The sequence below is a fragment of the Oryzias latipes genome, chromosome 20 (assembly GCF_002234675.1).
Source record: "Oryzias latipes chromosome 20, ASM223467v1".
Classification (NCBI taxonomy): Eukaryota; Metazoa; Chordata; class Actinopteri; order Beloniformes; family Adrianichthyidae; genus Oryzias; species Oryzias latipes.
In genome coordinates this window covers 23,867,684-23,893,753 of record NC_019878.2, presented here as the reverse complement: position 1 = coordinate 23,893,753, position 26,070 = coordinate 23,867,684, and the positions used below count along the sequence as shown (strand labels likewise).

The 26,070-nt window shown below is 46.9% G+C and overlaps 1 protein-coding gene across 4 annotated transcripts in view; it reads right to left on the bottom strand.

Moving 5' to 3' along the window:
• Positions 1 to 25,593, bottom strand: part of drosha (drosha ribonuclease III) — an 81,227-nt gene extending 55,634 nt beyond the window's left edge. For 3 of the 4 annotated variants that reach the window (XR_002872361.1, XR_002872362.1, XM_023950263.1), the window contains exons 1-17: positions 25,500 to 25,593; positions 24,001 to 24,778; positions 23,858 to 23,926; positions 23,450 to 23,717; positions 23,179 to 23,320; positions 22,179 to 22,339; positions 21,003 to 21,083; positions 20,518 to 20,604; positions 20,348 to 20,434; positions 18,146 to 18,217; positions 17,872 to 17,953; positions 16,897 to 16,971; positions 16,233 to 16,402; positions 14,309 to 14,433; positions 10,952 to 11,051; positions 7,544 to 7,651; positions 4,268 to 4,375 (exon numbers count right to left, since the gene is read on the bottom strand). Coding sequence is in view for 2 of the 4 variants with exons in the window: in XM_023950263.1 (XP_023806031.1) it covers positions 4,268 to 4,375; positions 7,544 to 7,651; positions 10,952 to 11,051; positions 14,309 to 14,433; positions 16,233 to 16,402; positions 16,897 to 16,971; positions 17,872 to 17,953; positions 18,146 to 18,217; positions 20,348 to 20,434; positions 20,518 to 20,604; positions 21,003 to 21,083; positions 22,179 to 22,339; positions 23,179 to 23,320; positions 23,450 to 23,717; positions 23,858 to 23,926; positions 24,001 to 24,776 (2,511 nt within the window). In the remaining 2 variants the exon portion in view is untranslated. Of the gene's footprint in view, positions 1 to 4,267; positions 4,376 to 7,543; positions 7,652 to 10,951; positions 11,052 to 14,308; positions 14,434 to 16,232; positions 16,403 to 16,896; positions 16,972 to 17,871; positions 17,954 to 18,145; positions 18,218 to 20,347; positions 20,435 to 20,517; positions 20,605 to 21,002; positions 21,084 to 22,178; positions 22,340 to 23,178; positions 23,321 to 23,449; positions 23,718 to 23,857; positions 23,927 to 24,000; positions 24,779 to 25,488 lie in introns of all 4 variants that reach the window. The other variant, XM_023950262.1, reaches the window with a different exon arrangement.
• Between the last annotated feature and the right edge of the window lie 477 nt (positions 25,594 to 26,070).

Here is a 26,070-nt window from a genome sequence, read left to right as displayed (position 1 = left end):
CATGACCAATTTTCATCCATGCAACACATGCTAAATCTGCATAGCAGCTGTGTGGAACAGGCCTGAAACAAGTGACCAATCAGACATTATTCACTCTAAACATGGTCTAAAAACCTGCACAGCTTCTGTTTTTAGACTGACAGAAACTCTGTGGTCTTCAGACGGAGATCCACAGAACACAGCAAAGGAACCTAAAGGTTTCTGCAGGAAACTGTGTGACCATGAATTAAAAAAAACCTGCTGTAACTGCAAAGTCTGTGAAGCTCAGAGAAGGAATCTGATCAGTTTTACAACAGCAGAGTTATGAAAACCAACTTGACTTTCCTGTGAATATGATTTTTTAGAGCGCTCTCCGTTTATCCGACTTTAAATCAATTTCAAGCTCCAACGAGATACACGTGTAAAACATTAGCAGAGTCACGCAGCTCTGCAGCCTCCAACACTAAAATGTCAAACTCAAGGCTTTCTCTCAGTTTCCTTTAGAGGATGAGCATCATTTAAATAAAAACATTGACAGGAGAATAAAGCAAACACAGGTCGGTCCACTGTGTCCGACTAGAAGAAGCACTGCTGTGACCACAGAGATGAATGAAATGAAAAGCGGTTGTTCTGCAAACACTGTTGCCGTTTTCCAGGATTAACGTGCACAACTGTTCCCGACAACATCCCGCCTGCTCGGATTCAGGGATGGCCGCCTCTGGCTGCGCAGACAGCAGACATCCTCGCTCACAAGTCAGCTGCAGACTTCTCCAGAGCAACGACTCGATCCTGCTGTTATTCACTGCAGAATGATCTGGCCGGCTCCAAAAGACGGAGGAGGCCACGGGTTCTCAGGTGAAGAGAGACAGTCTTTGCTGGCAAAAGACCGTTGTCATTTCAAAATGCAGCTTTTGTAGAGTCCACCAGGGTGGAGACAAAAGATATAGTACTAATTCAGCAAATCCACATCAAGAGCAACTTCTACACATTTTCCTAAACAACTCCTGGAGTTTCTTCCACTCAAAACATGGAAAAGAACCGACTCATTCTGCTCATCTGCATGTATCTGCATACGCCTCTGCCGCTGGCGCAGACGGCTTTGGGAATGTTCTGGAAACCTGTCGCGTGGTAACCAGGCGCTGAAATAAGCAACCATGTGGATGGGCTGCAGACGTCTGTAAGGTGGGATCAACCCAACAGGGACTCGGGTTTGGCCCATGACGTGTTGATGACGTGATCAATGGGTGGAGCCTAAAACCAACATGGAGGAGAATCTGATGGTTCTCCTTTATGAAGGGCTTATTTAATTATTTTGTTACATGTGTAGGGATTGGTTCTATTGTATTCTTATTTTTTTTTAATGGAAAGCACCTTGAGCGGTCTGTTTGACATGAAAGGTGCTTTATAAATAAAATTAATTTGAATTTCAACAGACGGAAACCGTTCTGCTGCTCGTCTCCAAAAGAAGCAATGAATGACTTTTGGTCTGTGAAAAGCCCCCATAGACGGACCTACACCCCCCTGTTGTTGACCCAACACCCCCATTGACCATTACTTGAGGGACAGCCAAACAGCAGCAAAGCCTGAAGCTTTACGTCTTCAAACATGATCAGAAAGAGGTGCAGTTTTTGTTTTACCCTGATCTTCATGAAACACTTTTTTTTTTAACTTCACACAACAGAAACTTTTTCAAAAATGAATATTCCTTTTTTCTTTTAAAGGCTGGAGAACATCACACAGAATTCACACCATCTCCACACAAACAGCTGCATGTCTGCAGGAAGTGAAGGGAGCGACTCCAGCGCCATCATTCACCTCGTTTGGGTTTTAGCTGGAACGCCTGAGAAAAGGGCAGGTGAGAGGACGGAGGCTCTTCTGGAGCATTTGATCCGTCAGAGTTCTGAGCTCAGCAGAGAGCAGGACCTTCTCACCCTGGATGACCTGCTAACATGTTATTTCTACCTTCAGAGTCACATTACTGATAAACGTGTGAACGAGGCGGAATCAAAAAGCCAGACAGAGAGTCCTCCAGAGCAGGTGAGATCGCACACACCTGTCAGCCAGGTGTGTGCGATCTCATTCACCTCCGGAGCTCCGACATTGTGGACAGAAGGATCCAGAGAAGCAACAGTAACCTTCAGGAAGACAACATGGAAGGATGGGCACTGAGGAAGTACCTTTTCAAAATAAAAGACACTGTGAGATGGTGTCCAGCAGCTCACATCAGCTCTAAAAGCTACACCGACACAAACAAAAGCCTGGTTTCAGAGCTGGGGGGGCAGCCTTGCTCAGGTAAATTATTGAGAGCCCCTCAGTCAGCGTGGGTCAAAGCCTGGAAGGAGGCAGCGGGGGCCGGCTGGATTCAGGAGGTGGCTACAACCCAACACCCCCCCCCCCTCCTGAGCTTCACATGCTAAATGTTTAACAGGGAGAAGAGCTTCAAAGAGCAATGGCTCCACTGCAGCCAGCATAAGGCCATAAGGGGGGGGTCCCTCTGGTTTTCTGTCAGCTGCCAGAATCCGTCCGTCCTCCTCTGCAGCAGGATGAACACAGACGAGCAGAAGCTGCTGCACTATAGAACGTATATACCAGAACGCGCTTTCCCCGGAGAAACTTTATTAAACATCAGAGAGAGGATGCCAGAAACCTGGATGAATTCTTTACAGACACCCCCCCCCCCAGCAGCCTTCATCTCCTAGAGGAAGAGAGGAAGTAAAGTGTCTTCTCTTAATGGGGGAACAGCTCATTACCCCTAAAAGACAGGACACCGTTTCACAGCAGAAGACTCAGAGTCTGCAGCACTGAGCCCAGCCCGTCCGCTCATCAAACTCCTGAACGTTTACACCCCCCACCACCGCCGCCGTTCCCCTTGCCAGGTCACTGCAGAAGAACTAATGAAGGGTTTGTGTTGAAGCTTCTGGTCTTCACCATCAGCGGGATAAATGTCTTATTGGAGGGCAGAGTTAACAAGAGACGAGGTCTGAGGACGAAGGCACTTTGACAGAAGTAAAAGACCTCCATCTCCACGGAAACGTCCTCCAGTTCTGCCGGGGAACCCCGAGGCGTTTCCTGGCTAGTCGAGATGCATGCACCCTCAGGTGTGGGTCCATGCATTTTATTGCAACAGTTTAAGAATTGTACTCCAAATGACCCTCGTTGACATAGGAGGGAACATCTAACATAAAAGGGCTCCATCTGATTGGTCAACAACGCTAAAGGCTCTATCCGATAAGATAAGATTGTTTTAGCGCATTTAAGGTAACCATTTATTGCATATTTTGCTGTGTTTTGCGATATGCATATTGCACAGCTTGATCTTGCGATAACAATAAATTTGCGGTATATTGTGCAGGCCTACATCTAATAATGACGCGCAGATGTTACTACTTTAGTGACGGAACCGTAGGACTGATGTTTGTTCTTCAGAATCAGCTCTGAGCTTTGAACTTTCTGAAATGATTCTAAAAACATTTAGGATTCATTTAAAGAATAACAAGAGCAAAATCCATTTCATTCATGGCACGCAGAGCCTGAAATGCAACGATGGACGAGCAGCAGATTCTCTGTTTAATGAGCAGACTGAAAACGTTCAGCGTTAAAGGGAACCGGAGCCAAGGTGGAGTCCTTGTCGTTTTGTCCCCACCTGTGTGGACGGCGCCGCAGACGGACGCTCTGCTGTCAGACTGGCTGTTTTCCTTTAGCGGTTTGCATAAAGCGAGAGAAAAGGCCGCAGACGGACTCGTGTTTCCTTTCAGCGCCCGCACTGACAGGTCCTCGTTAGGCAGACAACAAAAAGACCAATCACCGATCAATAAGCGCAAATCCTCACGCAGCGGCGAGAAGTCAAGCACACAAACACTCGCGGGGCCTCAAGCCGATCGTAATGCATCCTTCCCTTCTTAACTATGTATGCTACAAGGCATTGATTTCTAATGTATCAGCTGGTGACAGCTCTTCAATGCAGCTGGAGGCAGCCGCCGGGAGCCCCCCACTCCAAGATGCACACCTGACACGGGAGAGCTGTCGTCCTGACGACAGTGACGGCCCCTCACAGCACAGGTAGGCCTTTGTTTGTGTGCAGCTCAGGAGAACACCTCAGCCTGGGTTTCCACCTGCACCGTCTCTACAGAGGTGGACCGGGTTCAGTAATGAGGGAGATGGTGCCTTCCTGGATGTCTGCGCATAACAAGCCCCTGTTCAACCCCCCCTGCCCCCACCCCAACAGCATGCTGTCCAGATGGAGGGCAAGGATTACCTATGGCGGTCAGAAGGCGGTGCAGCGTCTTACCTGCAGGAGGCAGCGCTCCTTGAAGACGTAGCCAATCAGCTCATCCAGGTGCATCAGGCACTGGTGGTAGCGGATGTGGTGGGTCAGGACGGGCAGCATCATGGCGTGCTGAGGACAACAAGCAGAAAAAGAAACAAACAACATTTATTCACAACACACATGAAACCATCAAAAAACCACTTCTGCAGAAAAAAGGAGAGGCCTGGCGCTCCGCTTCTGAACGTACCCGGGCCGTCCCGCAGACCCACGAAAGGATGCAGCCGAAAAACTCCAGAGTGGGAGAGCAGACGTACGCCAACAATGGCAGGTGTATGAAGTTGGGGGGGGGCAAAGGCTGCTGCACACACATGAACCCCCACCAGAGCTGAAGGAGCCGCGCACGCTGTATTTAGTGCTGCCGGGACGCCCGGAGCCATGAGGCTACTCGCAGTAACCGCCACGCCATCGGCGAGGCCACCGTGACACGCCCCCCCTGCCTCGTTAAGCAGCCAATGAAATAAGGCCGTGCTGCGCCACCGTCTGCGGCGCATGCTCTCATGACAGACGCGTGTCTGCAGGAGAAGGCGGGGCTTGTGGGAGTACTTCAAAGGTGGAAAGCTGTAATTTGACAGCAGGTGGCAGCAGCAGAATGTTGCTTTGACACCATTTTTCCTGGTTTGATTAAACTCATTACTGTTAAACAGGAGTTCTTCTATCCAAAAACTGTCCGACGGTTGCTTCTGTGAAATGTCTTAATGCTGCTAATGTACACCTCTTCGGCCATTAAGCCGCTTATACCACGGTTACTTACAAATAAAATAAATATTCAACCAATTTTTAGAACTTTATTATTGATTTTTTCACAAAAAACTGACCATTTGTGACGTGGTGTGACTATTCTACACAGTCATCCATTTCCAACAACTAAACCTCTAATTTGAGAGAAAGTTGAACACGTTTAGTATTCCAGCGGCTCAGCAGAGGTTTGAAGTGTTTTTTATTTTAAAGCGCCTGGTAGACACAGTTTAATGAGATCTTTGCTCTTTTTTCACATTTGTTCATCCAGATGAGCTTCCTCCAGAAGAAACTCCTGTGTCCACCTTCAGGGAGCCCCCCAGCACCGACGCAGACCAGCCTGCTGCCTCTGAAGACGAGCTTTCCCCCATCCAGACATGGAAATCCATTCCAGTACACACGCTGAACTGATGCTGGCATAAATAACCAATAAATCCAGATCACAGGGAATATATAAATAAGTCAACTGGTGAGTCAGAAACGTCTGATTCAAAGGTCACTTTTTCAAATATAGTCTGTTCCCATTTAAGTTTCTCTCAACTAGAAGCACAGAAACAGATAATATTCATGGGTTGGATCAGAGCCGATCCAATGTTCTGTTCCTCTGAAGATGAAAAGCTCCAGAATAAAAGCCTCGGCTATAAAACTCTGCTTTTTTCCCAAAGAATCTGAATCTATGTCTGCATTTTAGTTATGTTTATGTCACTTAAGCCTTTATTTCATGGTCACATCTATTCAACCCTGACAAATCCTTATTCACTGGCAATTTACCCATAAACATGCACAAAAAGGCTTCATACTCCTGAGTGTGTTACAGCAGAGGAGGGAACATGAACCCTTCAGGTGATATTTTAACAACTTGATGTAGAAGAAAACCCTAAAAAAGAAACAAAACAACAGCCCCGACTTGTAGATCTAACCATCAACCTCTGCCTGCTGATCCCCGACTGAGCCTTTGTGGTTCAGAGCCTCAACATGAGCAGGAGAAACGCCTGCTTTTGTGGCACAAAATGCAGTGTCTAACCAGATTATTCCTGAAGCAATCCGCCTCAGGGAAATTGAACTGGACAGCAATTATGGATTCGTTTCTCCTTAGCTGAACCTTTTCGGTCAGAGGGCTGGCATGTCGTTCGACTCCAAACGTGGGCAGGTTCCTGAGCTGGAGAACATCTACCATGGAGAGAGTCCTCAGCAGCACCAACACTGACTATCCTGTGAGTCACAGGCCTAAGACTTTGTTTGTGTCTTTCCAATGACGAAGATCTGCATCTGTGCAGGCTTCAACGCGCTCAGCAGGTGCTGATGGTCCACCTCTCCTGGGGGCTGAGCTGCAAAGCTGCAGAGATGTTAGCGTTGCTTTTCCTTCCGCTGAAATGGAGATGGAATCAGAACTAAAAACTGAATCAGATGGTGTTTCTGCACGACACAGCTGGCATGTAAATAAAAGTGTCGGTCTGAGTGTTTGCCTGATGAACGGGTAAGTGCTGCAGCTCTGCGGGGGTCCACTCCCCCCATACAGACTCTGACACTTGAATGGAGATGTGAAGCAGCGAGCAGATATCAGAGGAAACTTTTGACAGTCGCAGTGCAGCACAGAGGCTGAGTGTGAGGATGGAAAGATAATGGAGCCAGTTTTGTATTTTCTGCTTGTAGCAGAGATTCGGCTTCAAAATCAACAGGATTTATGGGAAAAAAGAAAAAATAAGGTCATGTCTGATCTGAATCTGGATCTGAAGTTTTTTGATGGATTTGGAGCCGAATGAATCTGTTCTTTGGAGGTGAACAACACGTCCAGCATGAACCTGCAGTTGTGATTTATTAAGGGAAAGATGCGTAAGATGTGCGTGCGCACGGTTTTATAAATCCGAATATTTCTGTGCGTACGCACGTCCTATGTTTCATCCGTACACCCCTTCTGACGCAAATCCTACGCAAAGTTTTATAAATGAGGCCCCTGGTCTTGATTGCTACAGATGAATATAAAAACACTGCAGACAAAATAATGTTCAGCTAAGGTCTTCACAGAGATGCTGGTTCATTGTTCAGAGTTTTGCCCAAAGGCAGAAGGCTTCTAGTTTGATGTCAATAGAGACGTAGAGACCTTCAGTTTTTAATGGCGTCTTGAACTTGGATGTTTGTTCAGACGTCTTCTGGAGGACGGACAGTTTGAGTCTCAGAGAAGATGCTTTCCTCCACCCCGACGCCGTCAGATGAATGACATGCTCGTATTTAAGGCTGGGGTTGCGTCTCTACATTCAGAAAAACTAGTAAAAGGACTCTGAATGCTCCAACTGTCATTTCCCATCAGACACCTGGACGTCCCTCAGTCCTGAAGACACCACTCCAACATTTTAGTCCTTCAAGAACACAACAGCTCGTCTCCAGAGATCAGCTTGCTATCACGGCGAAATGATTCTCAGCTTTAAAGCCAATGCGATTGGGTGATATCTCTGTGGTTATTCCTGAACCTGAGTGTGCTCATGTGCAGGTGGGCGCGGTTACCTGGCAGACGTCGGAGCGGATGCCGGTTTTCCAGAAGCCCTGGCTGCTGAGCTCCACCGTCACCTCGCGCCGCATGGTGTTCTTCTGACGGATCTTCTGAAGAGCTTCCTGCCAAACGAGCAGCAAGACAATCATTGATTCACTGGAGCCTGAAACAACCCCGACAGTCAGGTTCTGCTGTTTTCAACCAGTGCAAATCAGAAGGTTTGGGTCCCGCCCACTTTACTACATCCACTGCACCCAGAAGTGAAGTTCTTGAGATGACAATCTGGATTTCTGCCTTCATTGTGACAAAGTGGTTAGTCTCACATTCTCACATTATGGGCGGCTGGGTAGCTCGGTTGGTAAGGTGAAAGGCTACCACGCAGGAATCCAGGGTTCAATTCCCTGAGGGCAATAAACAATGGTACTGGCGGCAATCACCATATCAATGGCGAGCAATTAACATCACACAGTGGGGATCCTTGACCCTCAACGCTACTGCCTCCTGAGGGCAGTTCAGCTGCAGCTCACCGTCAAACGCGGAGAAGAATTTCCTCGTTGTGGGACAAATAAAGTATCAATTATTTATTCTTGGCCTCTTAAGGACTGATCGAAAACTATAGTATAATTATTTTTTTAGTGTTGTCAATAAATCTCTAAAAGCTCAAAAAAAAATATTTTATAGTTTGAGGAGTTGAGGTTTTGAAATTAATTTGCATTAATGAACACGAACAAACAAAAACGCATAGTGAGGATCACATTTTAAACCAAGATGATTTATTTTTAGCCGGTGCAAGATCCCAATCTATTTCTAACCTTTCAACATTGAGACAAGAACGTGAACTGCTGTGTATTCAGGGGTTTTACTTCGGTCCTCTTACTTTCAAGATTCAAATGCAAGTACAAAATGTTTCCCCTGTTAAACAAAATGACGCGTTGATAATGCGCTCGTTCGGTGGAGCCCTGGACAAGATCTCTGATGTGAGACGGTCATCTGAACTAAAACTATTTACTGTAGTGAGAACTGTAACCAACAGTAAATAAAGGAATGCAAGCAACCACCATAGGAGACTTGATCAACATCTAGTAGACTAGATTCTGCAGAACATCTCCACCTGAGAGCAGTAAAGCTGCCCAAACTGCTAACTTTGAACGGGAAAAGTGCTAAAAACAGAAGAAACAACACAAATTAGCTGAATGAAAAACCATAAGAGCAGCTAAAACAGTGAAATTTTCACATATTAAACTAAATATGTACGAATGATACAGAAAAGTCTGGATGTGAGGAGAAAGAGACTGAAAAAGATTTAGTTTTTTCTGCTTCAACGTAAGACAATCCTTAAAGGAAAACAAAAGAGCTTCACATTTTCACATGGAATGAAGTCAGGTGAGGAGGAGCCCCTCCCCTTGGAGACGGGACAGACGCTTCACACTTGGTCTCCAGTGTGTCCTCAGTTGGGTAAAGAAGCCATGTTCCCACTGTGGTGGGCAGACAACCACAGGGATAATGCTTCTGGTGGAATCTGCCACTGTGTTTGGCTTCACTAATTGCTGTGGAGCGGGCTGACAGAGAGATTGTCAGAGCCGGTTAGCTGGAGAGCTTTGCGGAGCAACCTGGGAAACGAAGTAATTGAGCTCTGAAGTCTTGTTCATTATTGCTGGGAGTGAATCAAGCAATCCAGGAAGAGGCCGTGTCTGCAGCTCAGTCTGTGGTGGTGATGGGGTTATGTCTACTGAGGAGAAGGTCCAGCACCTCATAAACAAACTCACAGCACTGCTAATCTGGGATTCCTGATGGCTACAAGGTCATCACTTCAGTCACTTTGACCTTTTTCATCAGTTCTCCACTTGGAGGTCTGACCTTCACCCAACGCCACAGAGCCGTTAGTGATGTTTCACCTCCAGCTGGAAGTTCAGTCAAATATGTATAAAAGGACGACTGCTCTTGTTTCAAAGATGACAGGAAAACAAGGCGAGATGAAGGCTCAGGTCAGCCAATGTTTGAGATCTTTAGGTGAATAAATGTAAATGTAGGTGAGAACCAGTGGCCGTCCTTCCACATCCACAAAGAGAGGAGTTTATGGACACATTTCTAAAACCAAATATCAACAAAAGTGTAACAAAATCTGAAAGTTTAGAAGAAAAAACGATTTAACACAATTGTGGTTGATGTGACATGCAAAAGGCTAAACGGGATTTAAAGATCCACTTGGATGAAAATGGTGTTTTTGGCATTTTTAACATGTTCTTGTGTAAAGAAAGTTAAGCTTAAAACTGCTTTTCTGAGTACGCAGTTGGAAAAAGACCTTATTTGAGGTCGAGGAAAATCTGCTAAGCGGGGCGAAAAGCTTCCTGCTCCACTCCATTCTGATCATCCGCCTGCAGACAAATAGATCCATGAACTTCTGTGTTTTCCTGGTCTGAGCTGGAATCTGGATCTAAAGTGGACGGATGGACAGCTCCAATGTTACTCACCATTTTTATTGCACCGCTAATTTTAGGCTGGGATTGGCTGTAAGCTAGTGGGAGAGCATGTAAACAGAGAGCTCTCAGTTATGGGTGACTGGATTGAACAGTCCCGCCCACAACTCAGAGGTGGATTTCTAAGGAACTCCTTGGGATCATCATAATTGTGCCAAACAAAGATGATCGGAGCAGGACTTTAAAGAATATTTACATTTATTTTTGTGTTCTACATCCTTGTTGTCATTTTATAGTAATAAGAGTGAAGTTGGAGCAAAGCAATAATAGTAGAATTGGCCATAAATATTTATTGTATTTTCAAATCTGCTGAGGCAGGAGGATCTTATTTTGAAAGGACCTTGTATATGCTGCTGTCAAAAGTAAACGTTGAAACTGCTCTTTATAGTAAAAAATGTTATAATTCAATCTTTGTAAATATTTAAAAGCTACATTAAGTGAGTTAATGGCCACAAAAGTTTAAATAAAGTGTTATGTTTTTTGTTAAATTAGACAAAGACGCCGTAAGATTTAAATTAGATTGTCTTGCATGAAGCTCTCCCCCTGAACAGGCATGAAGCCAAACTAATGCGTTAAAAAAACTGTAGTTTTAGTTAACCTCTCCATTTCAAACTAAAGCGGCAGGTTTACACTCTAACCATTCAATAAATGGTTGCATTTTGAGTCCAAAGTGTGACTAAAGTGTGAAAGGCTGATGTTTTCACAGAGACCTCAGATCTCTTCTGCTGTGTGTGTTTTGACAGTAACCGACTACCAGCAGCGGGTGAACTGTAGCGCACAGCAGGAGTAACTGCCATGGCCCCGGCTCTGCTTTTTTAAATTAAAGCCTGTTAATCTGTGGCTTCTGCAGGGCACGGACACGCCGACCCAAGGCTTCCAGGAGGAAGCTGCCGGCCGCCCCCTGCCGCCGGCCCGGGAGAGGATGCTTGTTTGGCTGCGACCCACCTCTCTTTGTGACAGCTTCTGCTTGTCCAGCTTCTTGACCTTTGGGCTGTTTGCCAGCAGGTGGCGCAGTTTCACATAACTCTTCCACAGCTTCTGGTACCTGTGGACAGTGGAGAGCGGGCGTCACGCCGGCGGAGTCTGCAGATCCTCAAAGCCGTGAAACATTAAAGGAGCTCTGTTACAACCCCTCATGCTCATTTTCTGTAAGGCCTCATTGTCTTTGCGCTCATTTGCACCTGAAAAGAGGCAGAGAGTTATCGGCAAGGTGACATGTAGCCCCCGCACTGGCCCCCCACTCTCCCTTTTCAATCAGACCTCCTGATTGATGCCGTAAATGCCGAGCGTGACCGTTCTGCTCCCATTCTGCAGACTTTCTCCTCATTCACCCAGAGTTATTCAATTATGATTGGAGAGGAAAGGTGGAGGGGCTCGAGGGGAAGGAAGAAGGAAGGAGAGAGTGATGAGGAAGGACAGGAAAGGAAAAGGACAGAGAGGGACCGATTCATGGAATGGAAGAATTATGGAGCTTTAATGGCGGGGACTTCATTAGAGACTGAGACGAGGGAATGAGACGGCTTTACGCCCCGATTATCGGCCCCCCCACCACCTCCGCTCTGAAGCCGCCTGAGTGACAGAGAGACACAGACAGGAAGAGAGGACGCCCCCCTCCCCAGCTCCCAGCCCACTCCAGTGACCTTTCCACAGATCCGCCGTGGGCTCTGGGGGCGGAGCTCTGGCCTCTCTGGCTCATGCTGTCATTAGCGTATGCTGGCTCTTCATTTCTCTTCCCCGTCTCCACCCTTTCCATCCTTGCCGCCACCTGCTGCCGCTAGAAGGACTTTCCCAGTCCTGACCTCCAACCGACGCCGAATCAGATCAGATGGTGATCTAAAGCCTCAGTCACAACAGGTCCAGATATCCACGCCCTGATTACCCGATTCAGGCGTGTCCAGCCAAGTTTGGTGGATCATCCAGATGTTCCTCTGTGTCTTTCTCCTTGAACTCTCCCATGGATCCGTGTTTCTGACTGTTGGATCATGAACTCTGACCTGAACTGAGTCCACTGAGGCCTGACCTCCTCTATCATCCTCTGTGTTTTTACAGTGAATCCATCTTGGCAGCATCTTTCATTAGTTCCATGTTCAGCTTCAGAGAGGTCGGGTAAACAGGATGTACAGGTGAGATCTGCTGAAAAGGTTTTGTTGCACAAAGACCATAAACTCAGCTGGTCAACAGAAAGTCCAAACAGCAACAGACTTGTGACACTGACTTGTGTTCTGCCAAAAGACAGCAAAAAAAAATAACCATAGGACCCAAAGATAAAACTCTTTCAACTAAAACTCTACATTTAATTCAACATTTCAAATATGTTCACCCCAATGGCAGATTTTCTGTGACCCTTGTGCTATCCTAGGCACTTTGACATTGGGAGTTGGGTCATCTAGACCCACTAGACAGAGCTCTGAACCTTTTTTCTTCAATGATTTGTGATCTTCACTGGTGTCCATGGATTACATGAAATCTTTCCACCTTTATCCACCTTTGTCATGGTAGGGAGAACACGTCAATGGAAGGTTGGGGTCATAGGATAGAACAAGGGGTAAATAAGAAATAACAAATCTGCTAATGGGGTGAAAACCTGGTCTTCCCAAGAATTCCTATTTTAAGAAAAACATTCTGGTCACTAAGACACGTTTTTTAAAGCTAAAAGGATTTCTCTTTTGAAACAATCAGACAAACGAGGGATCACAACACATTTGTGACTGAGGTGAGGTTCGTCTCCGTTTGGTTATTTCCACATTCTGACATGACCTCTGCTCCTGTGAAGGTCAGAGGTCATGGTCCCCAGAAGCAGAGGAAACCGCAAACCAAACCCTTTTTTTCTTTTGAAAGTACAACAAAATGTTTTGACTTTAAATCCTTCACATTGTCTTGTCATGTCAGTTGTGTCTTTTGACTGAGGTGTAGTGTGAGTTAGTGGTTCAGGTGAGGCACCTGATCCAGACTGGTGGAGCTCCTCTCCTCTCCTCTCCTCTTCTGCACTTTCCAACATTTTACACTAAACTGCTTTTTATTCATCCACACATAAATTACAGAGGCGGACGTTTTCATGGAATACATAATAACAAAGATATTTACTTTAGCTGTAAAAAGAAGTCATTTGTGTTTTCCCTGCTGTGTTTTTCAACAGAACGAATCAGTATTTTTAAAGACCCACACCGATCAAAAAGGCGTTTTTCTGATGATGGAAGACATTTATAAGAAAATAAAAATTCGAGCTGCATTTCTGAGTGTTTCTTTATCCGAATCGCCGAGCATCAGAGCTCCTCCACCTGATTTCTCACAGGAACACGAGGATGATCGTTTCTGAATTTCAGGTCTGTTCTCTACATTTTAGTCATGTGACAAAAACACAGACATTAAAGCTGATATTGAGAGAACTGCACTGAATGATAAATAATAAGACAGAGCGACAGGAAAAGCCCTGAAAAATCCCGCTTCAGGTGTCTGTGCTCACACCAACCATGATCCAGATCACAGAAGCTAAGCCCCAAAACAAGCTCAGCTTTTCCTCATTGTGTCTCTTATTCACAAAAAGCCATTGTGTCTTCCACTCTGCTGAAGTAAGGCTGTAATCTTTTGGTTCTAGTGAGTCACACTTTTGATGGGAATCTATGATTCTATGACGGGAACTTTTAGGTCTAAAAATCCTGGATGGAGCCGGACTTTCAGATGTCACGAGGAGACTGTTCATGTCATGTGGTTCCCCCTCCCATGTGTCTCTTCCATCGGTCCGTCCCGCCGCCGTCGGTCACGTCGCTGACCTCGGAGGCGCCTCGTTCCTGCCTCAGTGGTTCTGATCCAGCTGGAGGAGCTGTGGTGCTGAAGCCCGCGGCTCCCCCTCCCTGTGGCATCGCTGCCGCTGCAATCAACGGCGAGCGCTGCCCTCGCTACACGCATCATTAGCACTGCTGGGAAATCCTCTCCAGCGCTCTCTTATTACTCCTTTCTGCATCAGCTAATGATGTCCCAGTCCGTCCATAAATTTGTCGTTTGTCTGGCGCTCTGAGAAGTTTGACACCGCGGCAGGGCACACGGGGAGGAAGGCGCTCAGAGGACACGCGGCTAAAATTGTTCTGCCTAAATGGATTTCCTGATGATTGACCCGTTTGCAACTGCAGCGAAAAACATTCACAGCTTTCAAAGTACAGCGCAGACACTTGTGATTGGTGCACGCGACCACGCCGTCACTGCTCAGGACATCTGAACCACAGCGCCCCCTGCTGCAGAGGAGCCCCGCCCCTACCCTGCAGCTAGTGCCCCCAGCAGAGCAGAGCGGCGTGCTTGTGTTCTTACTGAGGGTCTCCGGCGTAGCTGAGCTGAGCCGGTCGGATCCCGAAGTGGACGATGATGGGGAAGGTGATGACGTCCGGGTTGAACTGCTCCCTGTCCAGCTGGTCGATGCGCACGGAGCTGGGTTTCTGAGGGAACAGACAGAAATTAGTCTGGACGGAGTGGAATCGTGCCGCAGCATAAACGTCTGAGGCCACGAGCCCGCCACCCTTCAGCCAGCTGTTGGCCGCGTGTGATACGAATAATCCACGCCACCAGAGTCATCTGTCACAGGAATCTAATGAGACGACATGCTGCTGGTAGCAGCAGCTCAACAATGATAAAGTGAAGTGAGCGAACGCCTGCCGCTCTTATCGTGGAGGGATTGACAGGAAACGCTTCCTCAGCCGACCCCTGTCGCGCGCTTTGCTCCATCAGAAGGGGGGGCGGGGTCAGCGCGGCAGATGGCTCGGCTCACCTTGATAATAGCCGCGCTGCTCATCACCACAGCCTGCTTACAAACGCTGATGCAAGAGCCAAAGGTCGGCCTCAGATCTGGCTCCGACTGCTTGGACAGCGATGCAGGTGAATCGGCCGTTTAGGCTCCACTGCGTCTTTACATTGGTGTTGATGCACCATGACTGATTGGAGGTTGATGACATTTGGAGGCTGACATGTGGATCCTGTCACTGTGTGTGAAATCATCACGTTTCTTTGAGCTCTGGACATGTGAAGTGAGATTCAGCCTGATGCTCTGAGCCGTGGAAAGAATGGCAGCAGCTTCCTCCCACACCTGTCTGTTTATGCTGTTTATAACGTTTTTATGACATTTTTCTGATGACAGAAGACAAATGTGAAGAAAATTAAGCTCAATACTGCATTTCTATATATTTTTTGTCGTTGTGAATCAGAAGCAGACAAAAAAATCGTACTTGTGACGTAGAAAATCCAATGGGCGGGGCCACAAGCTCCCTGCTCCGCCCCCTTCTGATTCATCCAGGGGCTGTAAGCTAGCAGGAGAGCATGTAACCAGATGCTAACGTCCCACCCACAACTCAGAGGTGAATTTCTAATGAACTCCTGCGGTTTGCAGAAACTAGGTCCTAGAAAACAAGTTTTTTTTTGGCTTAAAAGGCGTAATCATCATTAAAAGACCACTGCGAAGTAGGGCTGCACAATATGAGGAAAACGTGATATTAGTGATCAATATGGCGATGACGATATAACTATAAACAAATAGCAAAACAATCAAAAACATCAAGTTCATTTCACTGCAACAGATTAATTTAAATAAGAGTCAACATAACCTCGTCTACATAGGAGGCCAACATCTAACATAAAATGGCTGCATCCGATTGGTCCAACGCATAAAGCGATTTATTTGATTCGTTAAATACTTTAAGTTGACAGTTTTAGCACATGCGATGTGCATGTTGCCCAGCTTGGTACCGCAATAACGATAAATTTATTGTGCAGGCCTACTGGGAACGCTTTGAAAAATCGATCAGAAGATGATCAGAGTGGGACTTTAAAGGACAACCTAAGAAATGTGAAGCAGCAGCAGGTTCAGAGCAGACAGGAAGCGGACTCAACTCTTGTTATAGAAATGCTAAATGTCACTTTCTAGATTTTTTATTTAAAAACAGACTCCACTGTGCTGCTTTGAACATCAGATGCCTCAATCTCAGCATGGAGGAGCTAAAAAAGACCTAAAAGCTTCACCAACATGAAGAGGATTTTCTAAATCAGGAGGAAGCTGGAAATCCTTCAGCGGTTTATTGAAATTTACGTCCAGGAAGTGTAAGACACTACCACAATAAGAGCTTTTTAAAACGGAAGGGTCCAACTGTTCTTAAAGTATAGGCGTGTGTGTTTTGAGACGTGCGATGACAGCTTTGGGGCAGCGGCTGTTCAGGGCTCAAACAGCAGAGAACGGGGGGGGCCTTACCATGCCCGGGTTGGTGACGATCATGCCTTTGCACTCCTCTGCGTACTTCTGCCAGTCCAGCTGCTCCCACTGCAGCATGTCGGCGATCTCCTCCTCGGGAACCAGGGCCTTGCTGCTGCAGAGCAGGTACAGCAGCACCTGGTGCATGGACAGCACCTCCTTCCCGCCGTCTGAAACCATCAAGCAGGCAGGGAAAGTTTGGCGACGAGGGTCACGTGGGACAGAGTGTTCAAGCAGAAATAAGGAGAAGTGCTGCCGACTGAGAGGGAGCTTGATAGAGAGCTGAAAAACACAGCCTCGCAATGACACTACTGCACCGGCTCTGGTAAGCCCGCCCCCCGCTCCCCTTAATTCTCCTGCTTTGCACGGATCACATCAGGAGCGCTGGAACTTCTGTAAAGGAGTAAGAGTCTGCGGCTGCAGAAACTGGAATAGCTAAGGGGGGGAATTGTTTTTTGATAGAAGACGGTAGGCAGGTGGCATGGCAGCCCCGGCAAACAGCAGCGCAGCGGCATGGCGCAACAGCGCCCCCATGTGCACAGAAGACCAACAGCGTCTCAGGAAACGTACTCAGAAAAGATTTAACAAGACCTGCTGCAGATTCTTCCTTCATGTTGGATAAGAAATCACACGAGCTAGACGTGCGCAGCAGTCAGAATCCTACCAGGTAAGAATCTGACGAAACGGGGCATGAAGTGGAACTGCTGGCATCCTGAGGCCTCGCCTTCGCTGTCCGGAGCTGAAAGGAAAAGACTTTTGGTTTCAAAGAAACAAAATTCTGCAGCTTTTCTCACTCAGCAGAGCTGCTCGACAAGCAGCAAACGTGACACCTCCCTCATCCAGAAATCCCAACATGAATGCTCCATGAATGTCGCCAGTAGTTAATACTTTTTGGTCTGTTTTCTTTATATTTACTCACCAAGCTTTGATTTCCAGAATAAACAGCTGCATCAGTATTTACCTGACACAGCATTTCCCTTTCAACTTTTTAAAACAAGTTTTATTTTATTTTATCTTGAGGAGGGTTTTCTGCATTGGAACATTTTGTCAAAGTAACAGCTGGTTTTCTGTCATTAGCTGTGACTGTGAACAGTTCAAACTGTGATGCAGAAGCATCAGTCAGCAGAAGCTTCTTCTGTTGGTTCAATCATCAGTCGTGTCAAATCAGAACAATTGTTGGACTTCCTCTGACTTCAAGCAGCTCATGAGTCCGATTCGGTCTTTAATTCTCAAAGACCCACTCTCACACCCTCAGCCTAACATTAGCGATAACGACGCCACCTTGTGGCTGTCATCAAAGGTTTTTCTGGACCTGGGGTTCATAAACTTTTCTTTAAATCAAAGTTCAGCCCTTAAAACACTTGAACGGTCATTTTTGGGCCTTTCCAGCTCTATGAGGAGCTTTCTGGGTCGTTAAAAAACTAAAGCTGAATCCTTTTAATTGCCACCAATCTATTCTGCCCATTAACTTATTATTTAAAAGCACCGTCTGACAGAATGCTTCACTCAGACGATGAACTGCTTGAAAAGCTCCTGGAGGAGAGCCCAGGAACCAGATCCCTGTCCCTGCATGTCTAAATGAGTCAATATTGTCCCAAACATTGGTGGGAATGGCTCCCCCCTCCTCCGGATCCGGTACCTTTCAGGTTCCAGTCGTACAGCTCGAGGATGTCCTGGAACAGGTAGGAGGCGAACAGCTCCAGGCCTCGAACGCAGTAGTTCTGGAGGCAGAGAGAGCTTCACGTTAGGACGGAGACGCAGATCCAGATTCTAATGTGATCGCAGGAGCGTCTCATCCTCACAGCCACCAGCTGGACAGGAAGCTCCTTCTATAAGGATTAGCCCTTCAGCTGAGGTGTGCGAGTTACAAGAGGCTCCGCCAAAAAGAAAAGGGAACATGGCGTTTTACTGACCTCCGGCGCCATCTCCTCTATGAAGTGAATGGTGTAATCTATGTTGAAGCGGATCACACGGCACAACGGAATCTGTGATGATGAAAGAAGCAGAGGAGAAAAAGGACATCGTTACCGCGGCGACAGGCAGAGGTCACGGCTCATCCTGGAAACTCATTAAAAGCTCGTTTTTGGAGAGAATCCGGTAGAAACGTGCAAAACCTCACGAGTCCCAAATGTGGCTGAAGCCGCTTGACCTCTGGTGGTGGTGGGTGGGGGGGTAATCTGAGCAGGATGCTAGTTAGCCGCTAAAGTTCCAAATGTGTTTACCCCCCAGCTTTGACGAGGCTGCACCCCCCCCCATCCCTTTCATATCGAGAAAAGCCCCAAGATGAAAGACAACTGCTGACAGGCCTTCAAAGAGTTTTCATACTCGGACCCGAAGCTGCTGGACGGAGGCAAAAGTGCGTTTCTTCACACTTCGGGGCTGTGCAGACGATCCTTTAGACCTGCGGACCGGTACCGGCCCGTGGTTCATTTGGTACTGGGCCGCAGAGAAATAATAAATAACTTACATTACTTCCGTTTTATTTATTTCAGAATCTGAAAGACGTTTTGTTTCGAAAAATTGCCAGATTCTCTGTTCTATCCGTCTATGTCACTCTTGACGCAGGCCAAGGCGCTCTTCTGGGTCGTGTGACAGGATACCGCTAAAATAAAACCCAGAAACTAGCAAAATGAGTAAAAAACAAACATCTTTGGAAAGTTTCTTTGCCAAGTGGAAAAGGCCCAGCCAGGAGACAGAAGAGGAGCCTTCCACTCCCAAAAAAAGAAAGCTACATTTAATAGACAGTACTTCTTTTTTGCACCATGAGTGTGGGAAGGGGAGGGGATGATGACGCCTGTGCGTGTCAAAATAAAAGCTCAGGGATGGTCTTGTCCCGTCTCTGTTCCTCCTTCAGCGCAGCGACAATAATCAATGCCTACATCTTAAAGACCAGTCTGAAAGCTGTGTGTGACGTGATACCGGGCCGTGGTGCTAAAAAGGTTGGAGGCCGCTGCTTTAGATGATCCTTTTAATAAAATGATCCAAAACAAATCCTTTTCTGTCCTCATCTTTCCATTTTTTCTGCTAACTTCCCTTAAATGTTAACCTTCTTCCAGATCATTGAACTCAAACCCTCCGGCTTTCTCCTGCTCACCTGAAGGTTTGATCCCAGCAGTAAAGGGTCTGATGACGGAGTGCAGGTGTGTCTGGAACAGACTGCTCTGCATCAGACCCCCAGGTCGTACAGGCAGGTGTGCCTTAAGGCCTGTACGACCTCAAGGGACGTCATGAAAATGGAACGTACCATTGTTGCACGTGTGGTAGGTGTATCATGAAGTATTTGTAAGGCTACGGGGAGGTACACTGATGACGTACGGGTAATGCTGTCGTACGGCGGCTCTCCTACTGCAATCATGCAGTCTAGGTCACACTAAGGCCGGTCGGTTTTGCTTGCATCTGTCCGCGATAACCGTGGCGAACGTCTGAGTTGCATTCGTCAAAGCGCGATTGTCTCCAGTGTTTTAGAGGCTTGGTATTTTATTTTAAATAATATATAGTGATCTGAATTTCTGATTTATTTTATTTAAAGTTGTTTTTTTACATACTATTTTTTCTGAAGATGCTTAAATCTATATAAATTGGTTTATGGTTAATAAATGCCGCAGACAAGACAAAGTAGGAGGTAAATCCGCTTTTTGGGGGTATTTTCTGAAGCCTCAAAAAAAAAACCAAATAATTATACGTTTGATACAAATTAAGTAACATTGAAATGATTTTACACCTGCTCCATATTTTAAATCACGTAAAGGTGAAGTTATAGTTGGATTAGAAAGTCAAAATGTCATGTTTTTGTTTTTGGAGCAGAGTCAGACTAAAATCACGTATTTATGATCTTTGCAATCCTGACCGAGTTCGCTGCACCGTCACGTCTTCTAATCGCTGGAAATAAGTTCAGGTTAAATGGCGAGATATGCACATGATATTCTAATGACAGTGATGTCATCAGCTGCGATTTTATTTTACGATGGCCGTTCGACCAATGCGACCGGAGCGATTACAAACCGCTATGAAGGATAAACGGCGTTTCCCTAGTGACGCTGAGAGAAGCCCTGCACCCCCCCGTCACCATCAGACATCAGTGCTGATTGAGTCTTTAAGAAGAGCAGCTTTCGTACACTGGTGAGAGGCGTGTGGGAGAAGAGCGAGAAGCCTTCAAACAGATACTCGTGGTCGTCGTACTCGATCACCGTCGGTCTGTCCGTCTGAAACACAGAAAGGAGCAGATTCAGCGTCACCGCTGCGTCTGAACGGACGCGTCCGAGTTTCCAAGGGGACGTTTTCGCACCAGGAAGTTTGTGGGAGGAGACACGGTGATCCGGTAGTGGAAGAGCTTCCCAGCGTTGTTGTTCATGGGACGGCAGGGTTTCACAGGCTGGAAAAGGAGCAGATCAGGTCATCGATTTGAGCCAAACGCCATCCTGGTCTCCTCCTTAAATCAATGCTGCAGCTTTAAGCACAGAAGCCAGTGAGGGAAAACATGAGCGACACTCCTTAACCAGGACTCGTCTGCGTGAGCCCGAGCTGAGTAACAGGCCGATATTTTACAGGTCGGCTCAGAAGCTGATCCTCTGACAAAACAGGCGGAGTCATATTTATTTTCTAATCACCATCGATGCCAAGACAGGAACCTGAAAACAAAGCTGAGATCAGCAGCAGTCATCTAGCACGTCTGCGTCTGCGCAGGCTGCAGGTGAAAGAAGGAGTGAAACTGTGTGTGACCCCCTCCCCCCTCAAGGTTAGCGGGACTGATGTATTCAGGCTGCGTCCTACCTCCTCTCCGGGGTAAATGCTGTGGCGGATCCCCGTCCGTCTGGCCTTGGCGCTGCACTTGCACAGGGGACCGTCGTTCATCTGGACACAGCAGACAGACGGCCTGAACCACAGGGCGGGGGGGGGGGGTTCTGCTGCTCGGCTCAGCTACACCCCCCATCCACCGCTGAAAATCTACAAACTGCCTGTTATTTTTGCACATTCTGCTCCAGCTGCTCCTTTACTGCAGAACCCAAGCAAACCTCAAACAGCCACCTCTATGAAACATGGCCTGGTTCTGGTTCTGAGCTGGGTCCACTTGGTGTTTCCACAGAACTTTTCTCCACGTCTGTCTGCCTGTTCCCCCAAAAGCTGGCGAGGTTTCCTAAACGCCTGATCTACCTTTACCGCCTGTGAAGCCCGTCTGATTGGCTGAGGATCATCAGGGGATCTTAACTCGCACAGTCAGAGCATTTCCACCAAAGGACTGTTGTCAGTCTGCAGCGGTTCCACCAGCAGAGCCCCCTTTTCAGGGTTACATTCAGTTGAGACGACACGGCACCTGCCATCATTAGCTGGAAGCAGAAATTACACCTTTACCCTCATCTTAACCCAAAAGTGCTGAGAACTGTGGGAAAAAAACGTTATTAAACCTTAAAACAAAAAAATATGAGCATTTAAATTAAAGTTTCTGTGATAACGGGGGGACTTCCAGTTCTGGTTGTTGATGTCTGCAGCCAGGTCCTCTTGGAAACTTATCACAGACCAGCAAACCCATAATGCACCTGTGCAGTAAGGCCCTCTAAACGGAGCTATAGAATGCGGTTAGAATATAAAAAGGGTTCATTGTACGGAAAAGGTGAGTAGTGACATGATCATCAGTTTTGTTCATTTAACAAACTTATTTAATAAAAGCTTTTCATAATTAACCCAAACTGATCTTTGCACCCATAAATACGGCCGACTGGATCAATGCTGGCAGTGAGACGTTCTCGTTGCCGCTTTGCTATGAATTCTGGGTAAACAGGAAGCTGCAGCTGTCACTGATGCTGCTGTGGCTCACAAGGTGATGCAGAAACCTGCTCCTCCGTGAAAGAAGGGCTTTCTTCAAAAACTAAACCCTTCTCAGAGCTCCTCAAACGCTACAAAGAAAGAACAGGCTGTTCTTTCTTTGTTGCTCCTCAAAGACATACCAACCTGTCCGGGGTCGTTGTACCACAGCTCCTCGTGCAGCCGGTCGGGATGGGCTTTCTTCCTCTTGATCTCAGCGATGACGTCAAAAACCTCGGAGTCGGAGCTGCTGGAGCAGCTGCTGCCATCCTCGTCTGACTCGCAGTCCGAGTCGCTGCTGCTGTCATCTGAAACGCAAAGCCTCAAAGCTTCAGGCAGACACTAGAACACTAGAACCGTCCTCTACAAGCAGCCAAAGAAACCATACCACGTAGTTCAGCTGTGGAGAAGCTTCAGAGAACGGTTTCAGAGCTGAAACGCAGAAAAGGCGGTCCCAGAAAGCTGTGCAGCTCTGAGCGGAGCAGAAAGCTGCATTCTCAGCGACTATAGATTCCCTGTGCCAACAAAAGCTCCTCAGAGAGACGAAGCTCTTCATCTGTTTTCTGGTAATAACTATGAGTGACCCGACTGCAGGCATGATGTCAGCATGAAGCACCAAACAGGAAGTGAACTTCATGAAACGCTGAGGATTAAGTGCTGCCTACTGGTGGAAATGAAACTTTCCTGATGAGCAGCTGGGATCAGTGTTCAGTGGGAGCTGAAGGTCGCTTTTTAACAGTCACTCCAGTGAAATGATGTTTTTGGCGTTTTGAAAAAGACTTTGTGCCTTTTCTTCTGATGATGGAGGACATTTACAAAGAAAGTTGAGTTTAAAAATGCCGTTAGACAATACGCTGGGCGGGGCCACAAGGAAAACAAGGTGGATGCATCAGAATGGGGCGGGGCTAGGAGCTTTTGGCCCGCCGTCGTAGCGTCTACATCACTGCCACAAGCTTTTTCAGAAAATACTCAGAAAGGCAATCTTAAGCTTAAATTTCTATATTCATGTTCTGAACATGTTAGAAACACCATTTTCCTTGGAGTGGTTGCATAAATAAACTTCCAGCTTGAATCCTGAATCAGGACATTGCTGTTGGACAGCCAACCCCAAACCTCTAACGCCCCCCTCTGAGTTTTCTCCACCCACCTGGATCCTCGTCCAGTTTGGTTTTGGGCGGCTCCCACTTGGGTCTGGCCTCCTTGGCCCGCTCCTGCCTTTTTCCCAGCTCCTCCTCAAAGCGCTCATACAGCTCGCGCAGTTTACTCGTCCCCACCACGGTAGAGTCTCCCTGAAACAGACCAGTTAAAGAAAGAAAACGCCTCTGAACTTCAATGGCTCGCGCCAAACAGAGAGAGCTGCTCGTGGGGTCAGAGGATCGAACCATCCCACAAAGATCGCTGACAGAGTTTCACCGTACCACCTGGTCCATGGGGTCGTTGGAGTAGTAGCTCTCAGCGTGAGTGCAGCGAATCCAGGCGGGCTTCAGCAGATCGTCCTCGTCCTTCTCCTCCTCAGCCTTTGCCGCCTCCCTTTCTCTGTCTCGTTCTCTCTCCCGGTCACTGGCTTCTTCGGAGTCCCGGGTCCTGAGAGAGGAGTAGCTGCGCTCCCTGCTGAAGGAGCCCTCAGAGCGCCGTTCCTTCTCCTCCTCCCAGCGGCTGCGTTTCCTGTCTCTGCTGGACGAGCGGCTGCGGAAGAGAGGAAGACTTTGGTTGAAGCAGCTCAGCGACTTCAGTTCAGTTTTGTTCTGAAACTCCAAACACACGGAAGCAGAAGAAACCATGGCTGCGTTTGATTCTTGGACTGGCTGGCGTGGCGTCCAGCTCACCTGCGAGGCCTCTTTCTGTGCTTGTCAGGTGATGGCGACCTCTGCCGGTCTCTGTGACGGTACCGCTCTCTGTGACAAAAACCCCGCAGACGTGAGAAGAACAGCGTCAAACAGACATGCGGATCTGGAGGACCGGCTGGTACCTGCTCCTGGGCCGCAGAGGGGACCGGTACCGCCCCCCCTCAGGCCGGCTGTTCCTGTCCGGACTTCTCCCGTGGTCCTTCCTGTCTCCGGAAAACTCCATCTTGCGCCTGTCTCCGCTGTAGCAGTAGCTCTTCTGTCGGCCGTCCTGGTAAAAGCTCCTTTCTGGGGACCTCCTGCTCTCTGGGGGCTTCTCATACTTGAACTGCCCCCCGTGCCGGGCGCCGTGGTCCGGCTGAAACGGGCCGGGACTCTGCGAGTAGCTGGGCATGAAGGTGGGAGGTGGGAAAGGAGGATAGTTCATGGGATATGGAAGGTTGTAGTTCATGGACTGAGAGGAAATAGGCGGAGGCATAGGTGGACGGGGCAGAGGGGGTGGGGGCATCATGAAGGGGTGATAGGAGCTGTGAGCTGAGACCTGCACCCTCGGACCAGGACCGCCTGCAGAGCTGGGCAAAGGCGGGGGCGGAAAGTTAGGCGGGGGCTCCTGGAAGCCTTGGCGCGCGGTGGACTTTGGAAACGGCGGTCGTACGGGACACTGGCTCACCGAGCCGGGGGTCTGTGGTGGGGCTGGGGGGGGATAGTGCATAAAGTCAGGGGGCATGTAGCCCCCGTGGTAGCCTGAACTAGGCGTCGCCTGTGGGTCATAATGGTAGGGGGGTACATGGGGCTGAGGAGGAGGGGTCCTCATGTTGGTGGGCCGGAAGGTTTGAGCGGAGCTGTGCTGACCTGGGGGCATTCCCCCCCTGGGACCCCCAGAATCCCGATGGAACGACATGTCTGCTGACAGGAAGAAAAGATTTTTAAGCACAATGATCAAAAACCAAAAATAACAATAATATCAATTAATAGAAAAAATAAATAAGAAATTGTGTGTTTTCTCCCTCTAATTAAGAATATTTCTTGTATCTTTACTTGTGTCCTTTGTGTGGTGAAAATAAGTTACTATAATTAATAAAAAATAAATGTAATATTAATGAATTATTTAAATTCCCCATATCAATCATTCTTATATTTACAAAACACAGTTAGAAAAAAAATACTTGTATTTCACTGCGACTTTTTCATCAATGAAAGTAAATAACTTTGGCATTATCTTAACGAAAACAAAAAAAATGCAGCAGAAAATTAAAATAAGTAAAACATGTAAATATCTGTAGAAAAGGAAAATTCCGCAGCAAAACAAATAAGATGATTTTCTATAAGAGGCTTAGAGCAGAGGAATATAGTAACAATATTTTGAGTTGAAAATAAAGCGCGAAAAAGGACATTTGTATTGACAAGGAATGAACGATTAAATAAAGCTAAAGAAGCCTGTAAGCTAGCGCGCTGGTCAGCGCGTGAGGCTATGATTAAAAAAAACGCCTTTAACTTCAAGAAAAACAACAAAACACCTATTTGAAAATGTAAAAAATAGTTACTACTCAAAGCGTTTTTTAAATGAATAAATGACCACAAAAGCTGTCGTAAGTGAAATAAAACATGTAAACCTGTGACGTGCCTCAGTTAACGGTTCCTGCCAGGGGTTCCGTTGTTTCCAGTCGGCCTGGTTTACTAGGGGACACCCACTGGACCAATCACGTCAAAGATAAATGACCAATCGCAGAGCTTTGTGACTTAAAAAAACAAAACTTTATTGAAAAAACAAGTTTTTTTAGAGCAAACAAATAGGCAGAAACTGATTTTAAAATAATGTGTTTGGTTGATTTTATTCCGTATTTTCATTTGCATTTTGTATTTTGACTCTGTTTTATATTCTTATGTTAAGTTTCTTCCTCTCAAAGCCTGTTTTTATTTTGTCAGGGGACTGCAGGGCCAAAATCCAGACTTCACTTCGTATTTACATTTGTTTATGTTTTAAATGTTCATTATTATGCAATGTCCACTTCTTTATAAAGTGTTGAACTTGGAAAATTTGGCAATGCACATTTATCTCTTTTAATGACTTAAAGTTACTGCAAATTCGAAATTACTAACATTTCAAAATCTGCTTTATTACAAAAAAATATACTTTACCAGCCCGACCACAAACTTATAAATAATGTGTTTAATTATGTACGGTAAGCAAATTC